Below are 12,658 nucleotides of genomic sequence, written 5' to 3'. Positions count from 1 at the left end.
AAGGAAAGAAAGAGAAAGTGTGAGAATCAGTGATTGAAGTGAATATTTATACGTGTATGTGGTGGAGCTTCGAGGCGGAAGAATAGAAATTTCATAGGTTTTTCAGCCGAGGATCAGCGACCGAGAATCGGAATGATAGAAATCTGTGAAGTGTAACGGAATAGTCTATATGATTGATCGGACGCAGCCCGCCACAATGATCTTCAAAGTTCTGCAAACTTCTGAGTCAATAAAATCTCATGTAAATATCTATGAACTTCTTCAAAGTTCTGTGAACTTTCAGATCAATGAGATTAAGAAAAACAGCATACAGTTTGAAGAGTATGAAAAGCTTCTCATTGCTAGCAGAGAATGAGAATGAGGAAATACTGATTATCACACAGTTGTGAGATGATGAGATCTCTGAAAGAAATGATGCTATAAGGTGATGAGATCTTTGAGAGAAATGATACTACAAGGTAATGAGATCTTCAAGAGAAATGATGCCGCAAGATGATCAGATTTTCAAGAGAAATAATGCTGTAAGATGATAAGATCTTTAAGAGAAATGATGCTATAAGATGATGAGATCTGTAAGGAAAATAATACTGTAAGATAATAAGATCTTTGATCTTTTTTTAACTTCACTGATCTTTTATAAACATCTGTGAATTTCTTTGAAGTTGTGTGAACTTCTGAGTCTATTAAATTAGTTAATAAGTGAGAAGATAAATTCACTATATTGAAGAAGAAATGAATAACACTATACTGATATTTTTGAATCTTTTTTTTCTTTCTTTCTCTTCTTCTCTTCTTCTCTTTTTCTTGTCTTCTTCTTCATGATTTAAAAAAATCAATATAGTATCTTCTCTCTCTGCAACATTAATGCAGATGCACTCATTCTGCTTTCTTATTAGTAAAAAGAATATACTTACTACTACTACAGCTATTCTGTATGAATAACTTCACTTTGATAGAGTTCATCACTTACTGTACATGTCTATTTAGCATGAAAAGTATAATGAGAATGAAATGAAATACTAACTCTGATAATTAACTCTTTTTTCTGCACTCACACTTATGTTCACTCTTGCTTCTCTGCTCTCACTCTCACTCTCACTCTCACAGATGAGAGTGAGAGTGAGAAAGTATCTGAGACTTCTTTCCCTTCTTTAAAGAATGAAGATAATAAGCTGAACTTATTCAGATAGATATGAAAAGCTTTCTCTAAATAAGCATAATATAATAAGAGAATAAGAAGTTAATATTATTATATAACAGCTCTTGCTCTTATCTCTCTTTCTTTTTCTCAGACTTCTTCTCTTCTCTGTTCTTTACAGAGAAACAAGTTTCATCAGAGTCAATTAAGTAAGTAATATAAATATGAATGAGATATATGTAATAGAGAAAGAGTCAATTATTAATATATTATATTAGCTTTTTCTTTCTCTCTTCAGAGTTATTATAACTCTCTCTGCTCTTCTCACTCTTCTCATCTTTTACATTAATGAGCTTATCTCTCTCACTCTCTCAGTTGTTTTCTATATTAAGCACTCTCTTCTTCTCACTGCTGCTGCTATTATTAATAATATTATATAATACTTCTCTCTCTCTCAATACTCTGTTCATCAGCCATGTCTGTTGAGAGCAGGCACAGCTGATAAATCAGTCAAGACAGGGTTGAAATTGAATGATAAGCAAGAGCTTATCATTCTATTAGTCTCAGAAATCAGAGAAATGATGATTAGTCTTTTATTAGAAGTTTCAGTACTTCTCTCTGCAGAAGCAGAGAGTATGAGATTATATTAATTAGATAATAAAGATAGAGCTGAGTGAGCAGCTGCTGAGAGAGAATAGATATACTGTCTATTAAGAAAATAATAAGAAATGTTGAGTGTACTCTAAAAAGAGAAGAGCTGAGATAGTCAAGTCCGAAGATTCTTATTCTCACTGTTAGATTGTTACATATAAGAGTGAGTATAACATCTTCAAACACAATCTTAAGAATCTCAGTACATTCTCATTAACATAATCATATCAGTTACTATTAAAGAGATTATCTTCTTCTTTATCAGAAATAGACTGACTGCTGAGATTATGAATTGCATATTTAATCTCATTTAATCTGATTTCATACATTTCTTAACATGAATCTCACTGAGACTAGTCATTTAAAAAACATGCAAAGTGACTAGACTGGTCACCAGAATCATGAATTTCATGTTTGATCTCATTTGATCTGATTTCATACATTTCTTGGCGTGAATCCCGCTGGGACTAATTATTAAATAAACATGTAAAGTGAGTCGTGACTATATATCAGATCTCAAAATGAAATCATGACTTGAAAAAAATGAGAAAGTGATCTCATTTGATCCCATTTAGTCTCATTCTTGGCATAAAGTTACTATTTTTAGACATTTTAAGGTTTTTTTTAGACTATTTTTAATTTTTTAAAAAGTAACACTTTTTGATAACACTCAAATGAGATTTAAAGTCATTTAAAGCAATAAAAATAATTTAAATTGAGAAGTGGAAATCATGATCTCATTTGAAAAATGTGATAAGAGTAGACAGTAAGTCTCACTGAAACAGTATGAGACTACTATTTAATGTTAGAACCGTGTAATGAGATCTGTTGAATTGACAATGAAACTATCAAAAATTCTGGTCCTGGTTTCAGACACGGTCACACGGTCAGTCTAAAAGTGACTATATATCAAATCTCAAAATGAAATCATGACTTGAAAAAAATGAGAAAGTGATCTCATTTAATCTCATTTAGTCTCATTCTTGACATAAAGTTACTATTTTTAGACATTTTAAGGTTTTTTTAGAGTATTTTTAATTTTTTAAAAAGTAACACTTTTTGATAACACTCAAATGAGATTTAAAGTCATTTAAAGCAATAAAAATAATTTAAATTGAGAAGTGGAAATCATAATCTCATTTGAAAAATAGAATAAGAGTAGACAGTAGGTCTCACTGAGACAGTATGAAACTACTATCTAATGTTAAAACTGTGTAATGAGATCATTTGAATTGATAATAAGACTATCAAAAATTCTGATTCTGGTTTCAGACACGGTCACACGGTCAGTCTAATCAGAAAGCAGTGTTTTGATAATTTAGATTCTTATTTTATTTATACTGCTCTGCTTTATAAAGAAGATTTCAAGTGAAACTCTAATAAATAAGTAATCTATATAGATGAACATGTTGAAGATTCTATACAGATATTCTTTATAAGTATCAGTTATAAATGTAAATTAGTTAATATTGAAAAATAATATCTTAAAAATAAAATTTATCAGATATTAGTTATATTTATTTTAAATCTTGATATTTAATTAACTTATAAGTTGACAGAACAATGCAGAAGTTCTATTATTAATATATTTATCAGTAAAAATATAATATTGTATATTAAATGAAGATGAAGTAAGTAAAGCTTCAGTATATTCATCAATTTTAGTTATTCTTCTTCAGAATTGTTTTTAAAGTATCAGATAGATTATTTATAGTGAATAAAGATAGTATATTTTCAATGAAAATAGAATCTTACTTTATATTATTATTGAATTTCTCAGAATAAGACTTAACTTCAGCATTAATAATTATATTATTTAAATTCAAGTTCATTGCAATTAACTGCTGCTGAATTCATACTTGATTAAAGTACTTAATCTTCTTCTTCAGACTTTTCACTTTAATTAAAAGTATATTCAAGAAGTCAAACATATGTTTCTTTGATAGTAAAAGTAAATCTTGAGATAAGATATAATTATTCTTCAATAGACTTCTAGTAGTAGAGAATATCTCAAGCTTAGTAATAGCACTTGTATATTTCTCAGTAAGTGAACACTTGATAATAGACTTTAAAATTCATCATAGCTGATGAACTCATGTATTTAATAAACAGACTTAATTAAATATAAGATAGATATTCTTTATTAAATTTTTATACTATTTCATCTTCAGCTTATAGCTATCATTAAGATGTTTCATATCTAAATCAATTTCTTTGAAAAAGTCAGGTTTTTCAGATCAGTTGACAAGATCTGTAATTATAATCACTCAATACAGAGAAGAGATTTTAACAGATTAAAGTATTCAAAAATAATGAAGTATCTCAGTGATATAATTATATTAATCAGTATTAAAAAAGAAGATAATTAGAGATGAAATAAAGTACTCAAGAAGTTTAATATTATCATGCTTAACTAGACTGATTATATAACTGTGTCTGAGATCAGAATCAGATTTTTTGATAGTTTCATTATCAATTCAACTGATCTCATTACACAGTTTTAACATTAAATAGTAGTTTCATACTGTTTCAGTGAAACTTACTGTCTACTCTTATCACATTTTTCAAATAAGATCATGATTTTCACTTCTCAATTTAAATTATTTTTTATTACTTTAAATGACTTTAAATCTTATTTAAGTATTATCAAAAAGTGTTACTTTTTAAAAAATTAAAAATAGTCTAAAAAAAACCTTAAAATATCTAAAAATAGTAACTTTATACTAAGAATGAGACTAAATGAAATCAAATGAAATCACTTTCTTATTTTTTTCAAGTCATGATTTCATTTTAAGATCTGATATATAGTCACTTTACATGTTTTTTTGATAGCCAGTCCCAGCGGGATTCACGCCAAGAAATGTATGGAACCAGACCAAATGAGACCAAATGTGAAATTCATGGTCCCGGCGGCCAGTCTATGCTTAACACTGCAGCTGAGATAACAGCACGGAACTAGGATATATGTTGGTGATTACTACACCTACCCTAGTCACGTGCCACCTCAACCTATTCATTTAGTTGTAACTCGCGTAGTTAGATTACAACACAACACAACAACGTTATCCTCCAAGAGGTTATGAAGCCCTCATTAAGCTAACGAAAACCGCTGAAATAACGTGCCAACTACGTCTCCACGTATCGTTACGCGTGCCTAGATGTTTTTTATGAGTGATTGAACCCATGGTTAATCTAAGATCCGGGGGGACGCCTGACTTAACAAAAGAATACGTGCCTCCAAGACGGAGAAACGAGAAAACGCCAGAGCAGCAAACGCAAGATCACAGATCACTGCCAACGCCAATAACGAATCAGAAGGCGGCTCCTGGGGCGTTTGAGCCGGACGACACGATCGTGGAAGAACGATCTGACGAGTCCAACAACGAATACGAAGACCCGGTTGAAGGCATCAGTGAGATGTCAGGCAATGCGGGGGGCCCAAGTGGCCAGAACAACAATGGCTCTGTGAGTGAGGAGACTCGCATGAGACTAGAAATTGCAAGACTCCAGCATGAAGTCGAGCGAATGAAGGCAGGCAGGAGTGAAAATGAAGAGCTCAGTGCAGATTTGGTGAACTATCTTCAACAGAAGGGTAGGACATCTGCATTGATGAAGATCCTTAATGAATTCAGGGATCAAGTAAGGCCTATAAAGAAGTCTGTTGTACTCACTGGCTCTGCAAATTACCCTATGTGAAAGGAAGAGATCCTGCTCGCAGCAAGGCAATCTGAAACGGATGACATTCTTAATGACAAGCAGATTAATCCTGACAAGGATGCCAGCATGGATATGCAACATTTTTGGTCAGAATGGAATATCTGGCTATACAACTACATGTGGTCTGCGATCACCCCGCAGGCCAAATCTCACTTTATTATACCCAAGAAGTCCCAACTATCTGCTTATTCTCTATGATCTGTCATAGAGGATAATTTCGCTGAGAGGCCTGCTGTCCGCAGAACTCGCCTGTTCCAAGAATTGATTGAGATGACATCAAAATCAAAGGGTTCTGATCACACATTTATCGAACGTTTAATCGCAATCAGGACTGATTATATCCGATTGGGATATAATGTCAAAGATTTCATGTTTTTCAACAGACTTCTTACAGGGGTTAGTAAAGGTTGGTCGTCTTTTATAAAGAATCGAATGGATGCAATAGAGAAGGATGAGAATGCTAGAACACTCGAAGATGATTTCATGAGATTGTGTCAAGATATTCTCCTACAATTGCCAGCTACTGGCAAACCTCCCACCTCCGATGGAAAGACCCCTGCAAATAACGCCCAAGACAAGGATAAGAAAGGCAAGGACAAAGACAATGACAAGGACAAGGACACTGAATCCAAACCTGAACATAGGGGTAATGACGCGAGGACATGCTACCATTGTCAAAAAGTTGGTCATATCCAGGCTGACTGTTGAAAGAAATACCCTGAGAAACATCCTTCAAACTCCAATACAAATAGGGACAAGGATAAAGACAAGGATGCGGAGAATACAGATGCTGCTCCTGTTCACAATGTCATGAAGCAAGTATTTTGCATCAAAGAAAAGGCCTATGCGAGTGACCAGACAGGAAAAGATACCTGGATCCTAGACTCTGGATCGGGCGCCCATGCCACACCCCACAGGGATCTTGTCGTGGCAAAACCTCAGAAGGTGAAAGTGATGTTGGAAATGGCAGACGGAACGGTAGTCCCAGCTATGGCTATAGGGGATACCAAGATACCTGTTGAAGGAGCGGATATGCTGCTAAGCAGCGTCCGTTACATTCCAAAATTGGAAGTGAACCTTATGAGCATGGGTAAGCTCATACATCAAGGTTATACCTTCAAACAACTGACATATGGAAATAATCACACCATATTGCTTATGTCTCCTGATAGGATGTTCTCATTTACTGCAAGATTGAATGACAGGGATATCTATGAGATAGAAAAGCCAGTCACACACAGAGACTTGATCCGATTCGCTATGCCCAATGGTGATTTTGAACCTGTGAATACACTGCGGACAAAGGCTAGGGCATCTGAATCCCGCGGATATCACGAAAATGGCGGCGGATCCACGCCTGGGAATGAGGATTATAGGTCAACGAGCTTTACCGTTTTGCAAGGTCTGTGTCCAAGCAAAAATGACACGTCCAACCTTCGCACCTATGACACGAGCTGTCAAGCCGGCAATGAGATTCTTCATCGATCTGGCAGGGGGTGGAAAAACACTTTTCGACGGGAATGACACCCCCACTAGGGGGGGTGCAAGTTATTGGTTGGGTATAACAGACGATGCAACCTGTTTATATGACGCCGGGTTGATGGATCGCGATTTGGTTGAAAAAGGGGAAATCATGATGGAACATGTTGGTTCTACAGCGAACATAGCTGACGGGCTCACCAAGCCACTGGCGAAGCCTGCATTTGAAGAATTTGTCAAGAGGGTTGGCATTCAGGAAATTGAGAAGAAGGAATGATTGAATGGTAATGATGATACGGCGGATCAATGGATTTTGCATGTATTTCTTGATTTTTACGGTTATTGCCGTACGGACGCCTTTCCTAATGAGGAAATCAGGGTCCGATTCATGTAATTAATTATTATTGCATTTTTGAAAGATTTGAGGATGGGGGAGGCCCCGGGTGGCGGCTTATTATAGGCCACGGTGTAGCAAGGGGGGGTGTTGGTGATTACTACACCTACCCTAGTCACGTGCCACCTCAACCTATTCATTTAGTTGTAACTCGCGTAGTTAGATTACAACACAACACAACAACGTTATCCTCCAAGAATATAGCTAATCACGTGACTAACCAAGGATAGCTCAGATAGCACGGATAGATTGAGCTATCTCAGCTAGGCAAGCTATCTTGCCTGAAAGACATCATGTATATAAGATCACTCATTCACCCATAGTCGAGAAGTCTTATACTTCGCGATTATCACATTCATTAATTGGAACATATTGTTTTACTTGCCAAACATTATTCCACCACATCGTATACAGTTCTACCTTATACACCTTATACCCAAGTACCAAGTTGAGAAGTCCAGCAGCCACACACCTAAGGAAGCATCAGTGCTTGGATACTCCCTGAGCTTGAAGCTTGACAGGTTACCTAGGGTCTAACTGTCCTCATACATCCCTAGACAGTCCTCCTTACTCTGGAGTCTAGACCCATCCCGGGTCCACAAAATCATGCCTTCTTAGAATCATTTCAAACCCGACTTAAGGGGAGACAGAGCGTAAACAATAAATAGTTTCTCTTTGTGTACGAATCAGGCTAGCCAGAGTTGGAGACTGTTCTCTTGTTGAGACATATAAAGCGGCATATCTCATCCAGTCGATGAACTATTCATACATAATGATCAGACGCATTCTTTGGTCTCTTCTATTTGATGAATGCTATCGGCTTCGGCCTGGATCTTTCTGCTGTCTCTCGTGGTCCTCTATCGTGGTACCTTTTATGAGAACTTGTTCCTTTACAGCCACCTATCTTCTCGTTAGTTTAAATTTTCGTCTGGAAGACACAATTCTTACCACATTTATCATTTTTACTAAATTTTTTGGTTAATGTCACTCTCAAGTAAAATTGGGGATTATACTTACTGCTCACGGCCACCCACAACATTTGGTGGGCATTTAACTCGGGTGTCTTGATAAATCACACACCATGCCTCGACAATATGTTTCACATGGTCACATTGATAGATAATCTCCTTATAATCGCACATTTTGAAAAAGTTGAAGACCTCGGTTTGGAACATCTATGATTCGAGATATATGTTAAGCAGGAGATAGAACTGATATATGAGAATAAAGATTGTAGCGCATCCCCTGGATAGAACTGCTGTAAAACATTAGCATCACTTGTACAGTAGCCAAAAGTGTAGCTATAAGCACCGATGATGCCCGATGTAGCCCCCAAGACACCGGATGCCAGCCATGACGAGACCCGGGAAAAGATGGGAGCTGATAGGGTTCCAGTCTCTGGCGATGGGTCAATCTCTGCACCTTTAGGAGACATCACACCAATGTGCTATGAGTTCCACTCGGGCTCAATCGATGCGGTGAAGGACGAGCGCTTTCACACAGTATTATACTCCGTGCATGTATATGACTCCTATAATTGCTTTTCGTGCTGGCTCATATTAGCCTGGTCATGCTCAGGCCGCGTTTGTCTCTTTTCTAAAGTCAAAAGTATAAGAACCGAGGAGAGATATAGTTTTCTCTCTATATTTCTACTCACCATTATCATAATCTACCAATCTAACAGCAGATCTAGAAGTAAGGCATGATTATCTATTTTTTTCCTTGCTTTGAGCTAATGAATCGTCGTCTTCAAGACGTCATTCCACGGACGAGGTCTTTCAATCCCAATGTCATTTTACAGAGACCCGGCAATTGTCACTATTCGGGCTATACTGGAGCAGGATGGGCAGAATGCGGGAGATAAATTTCCTCAGATATGTGAAGAGCGTCTGGAACCCGATGTGATAGCTGTGTTCGCACTGGTTGCTTTTCATTATGGCGCTCTTCAGGTTCGTGTACCCGGAGACGGTGAAATCGAGCAACAAGGCTTCGATGAGCTTTTGGAATTCATCTCTCTGGATGATAAGGAAGAAGAGCAATGGGAGGATCTTTTTTGGCGATCTATAAGACCGAAGACCACAAAAATCAAAGACAGTGAAGAACTGAAATCCACTTTTCGTGAGGGTCAGGTATGTTTTCAAAACCATGATTTAATGTAGCTTGCTAACTTCACAATAGAAAGCTGTTCTAGAGCTGGCTAGAAACCACGTTGATTATCTCTATGTTGGAGGAGGGATATTTGGAGCATCTGCAGCGTGCCATCGCATACAGTCGAATTCGACTGCAAGTGTCGCTATTGTCAATCAATCCTCATACCCCAGTCTAGAATCCGCCGGGTGCGACTACAAGATCGTAAGCAGCGCACAGACGGATCCCTTCTATACCGAACTAGCCCTGAAAGCATTGGAGGCATGGAGAAGTCAAGAGCCATATAAACAACATTTCAAGCAAACTGGACAGGTTTTCATGGGAGCAAAAGAACCCGCTGAAAAGGTCTGTGAAAATTACAAGAGAATTTTGGGACAATCCCCAACTGAGCTTGTCAATCCCAAGGACGCGCGAGAAAGATACCCCGTGTTAAAAGATGCTAACTGGGATGACCATGTGGAGATGTGCACCTGGAACAAAGACGCAGGCTGGGCTGATGGAGGAGCCGTCTTGAAGGCGGTATGTGAGGCTGCCTGTGAAAGAGGCGCGAAATATAGAGTGGCAACGGTTGAGAAGCTGTTGAAAAATGATGATGATGTCTGCTATGGAGCTCGGATATTGGAAAATGGCAAAACCCACACAATAATCGCAGATAACATCGTTCTCTGCACAGGGGCATATACATCCAAATTGCTTGCAGAGAGTTTTCCCGACCGAGAGGTTCAGCCTGGCAAGAGACTGAAGGCCGCCGGTGTATCTATGGCTTATTATAATCTGGACCCTGATGCAATAGTTGATTTTGAAAAGGCTCCAGTTGTCGTGAAATCGGTTGGAAAGACCCCAAGTACGTCCTTTCATTGTCGTGAGCTTGTATACACCATGCTGACTTGGTCATTAGGTGAATTTATTCCTCCCAGAGATGATGGGCTGTTCAAAATTGTTGCCGAGCAGAGCTACACGAATATGCAGCAGGTTGGCCAATTCAGATTGTCTGTCCCTCCCGAAAAAGCCTCCCTACGGTGGAACATTAATGGCGATGGCATTCCTCAGCAGCTCAGGGACAATGCTGATGACGCGAAATGGGAGCTGCTTGGAAAGCGGAAGGTCACCCGATTTTCCTATGAAACATGCTGGTAAGTCTCTCCGTTTAAGAAGTATAAGCCTGTCTAATTCTGCGCTAGGGATGCGACCACACCAAACCAGGATTTCATGATCTGCGAGCATCCGGTTGTGAAAAGATTGCATATGGCTACCGGGGGTTCGTTCCACGGGTTCAAGTATATGCCCATTGTGGGCCAGCTTATCAATCAGTCGGTGGACGGGGAGCTCGATGACACTTTGGCTGAACGATGGGCATGGGATGGCAAGGGTTCGGATGGTGCATGTGCAATATATGATCCGGCAGGGGCGGATCTTCAACTCATTATGGGGAGCGGTAGCTAGTAGATGTTGGAGTTAGTTTCTATCCAACGGCTGGATTAACTCGCAGGCTGTGACAAGTTTCATTGGGCTGAGATAGTTATGACTTCATATGTGTCGTACACTTTTGTTTTTCTTTGTTTTTTTTTTTTTTTATGTGGCAAGATCACGTGTTATGACCGACATTGAGCGCGGCTGTTAGGCCCACTTGGGGTACGGTTTGGCTACTCGCCATGACTTCTTGGTATCGATCGATACCTTGAAGCCTGACGGAGCTTTTGCGCCCTCGTATGGGCTTTGTAGCGTAGTTAATGAGAAATTCCAAAAATTACGTTTCGACTGAGTGAGGTTGTTTTGACCCAAAAAGCATGAGTAGCCACTAAGATTAGTTATGTGGGTTCATCTGTGTAGGCTACTGGGGCAAAAGAGCTCTATCACCACCAGCGCACTGCTGGTAGAAGGGCCGACCAACCGCGGGACCCCCAACACCCCCCCTCGGACCAGCTACCACAGAGTACAGTACTTCCCCTCAGTGGCTCCCTTCAGTGGCCTCCCCACAATGGCTCCTTTTTAATAATGGACTGGACCACTCAGTCCTAGGACTCATGGGACTTCTAGGGCACACTCCTGGAATGTCTCTTGGCACTGTTAAAATGTCCAGGGTATTTGTTAGGAATTTTTAAGTCCATTCTGGGATTGAACCCATGCATGTTGACCACAGTGGGGCTCACGCTCAACAGTCTCATAACCTGTAGGCTACTGGGGCAAAAGAGCTCTATCACCACCAGCGCACTGCTGGTAGAAGGGCCGATCAACCGCGGGACTCTCAACAATCTGTTGATGATTACTACACCTACTCTAATCACATGCCACCTCAACATTCATTTAGTGTTAGATAGATTACACACATATAACACAATAATATTATTCTTCAAGAGATTATGAAGCTCTCTATGCAATAAAAAGCTGTAAAATAATGTGTAAATTGACATCTTCATGTATTATTACACATGTCTAGATAATTTATTAATTAATTAAACTCATGATAAACCTGAGATTGAGTGAAAAGCCTGACTTAATAAAGAATTACATGTTAATATGTAGAAGAAGAAATTCACAAACATCTGAAGTATAAGAAGAATTGAGTATAAGCTTATCAATATCTGTAATAAACTGAAAAGTAACTGTATCAGAGACTTTTAAGCTGAATAATATAATTATAAAAGAATAGTCTGATAAGTTTAATAATAAATACAAAGATCTGATTGAAGATATCAGTGAGATATTAGATAATATAGAGAGTTTAAGTAACTGAAATAATAATAGTTCTGTAAGTAAGAAGACTCATATGAGACTAGAAATTATAAGAGTTTAGTATAAAGTCAAGTGAATGAAAGCAGACAGAGATAAAAATGAAAAGCTTAGTATAAATTTAATAAACTATCTTTAATAAAAGAGTAGAATATCTATATTAATGAAGATTCTGAATAAATTCAGAAATTAAGTAAGATTTATAAAGAAGTCTGTTATACTCACTGACTTTGTAAATTACTTCATATAAAAGAAAGAGATTCTGCTCACAGTAAGATAATCTGAAATAGATAATATTTTTAATAATAAGCAGATTAGTTCTGATAAGAATGTCAGTATAAATATATAATATTTTTAATCAGAACAGAATATCTGATTATATAATTATATATAGTCTGTAA

At 37.6% G+C, this 12,658-nt stretch overlaps 3 protein-coding genes across 3 annotated transcripts; all 3 read left to right on the top strand.

The window, feature by feature from the left end:
* Positions 1–4,795: 4,795 nt before the first annotated feature.
* Positions 4,796–5,485, top strand: BDCG_16194 (uncharacterized protein; the record flags this gene model as incomplete). Its single annotated transcript, XM_045425451.1, has 1 exon — positions 4,796–5,485. Exon 1 carries the CDS (start codon positions 4,973–4,975, stop codon positions 5,483–5,485), a length of 513 nt encoding a protein of 170 aa, XP_045279275.1. The 5' UTR covers positions 4,796–4,972.
* A 79-nt stretch (positions 5,486–5,564) lies between these two features.
* BDCG_16193 (uncharacterized protein) lies at positions 5,565–7,570 on the top strand. Its single transcript, XM_045425450.1, has 2 exons — positions 5,565–6,187; positions 6,218–7,570. The coding sequence occupies exons 1-2, from the start codon at positions 5,777–5,779 to the stop codon at positions 7,028–7,030; spliced, it is 1,224 nt and encodes a 407-aa protein (XP_045279274.1). The 5' UTR covers positions 5,565–5,776; the 3' UTR covers positions 7,031–7,570.
* A 1,125-nt stretch (positions 7,571–8,695) lies between these two features.
* BDCG_00716 (sarcosine oxidase) lies at positions 8,696–10,970 on the top strand (the record flags this gene model as incomplete). The annotated part of the gene is made up of 5 exons (XM_045416226.1): positions 8,696–8,899; positions 9,134–9,508; positions 9,558–10,371; positions 10,426–10,660; positions 10,709–10,970. 5 exons carry the CDS (start codon positions 8,696–8,698, stop codon positions 10,968–10,970), a joined length of 1,890 nt encoding a protein of 629 aa, XP_045279273.1.
* Positions 10,971–12,658: the final 1,688 nt, after the last annotated feature.

The sequence above is a fragment of the Blastomyces dermatitidis genome, assembly GCF_000003525.1.
Source record: "Blastomyces dermatitidis ER-3 genomic scaffold supercont1.1, whole genome shotgun sequence".
NCBI lineage: Eukaryota > Fungi > Ascomycota > Eurotiomycetes > Onygenales > Ajellomycetaceae > Blastomyces > Blastomyces dermatitidis.
This window is presented reverse-complemented; position numbering and strand designations above follow the sequence as displayed.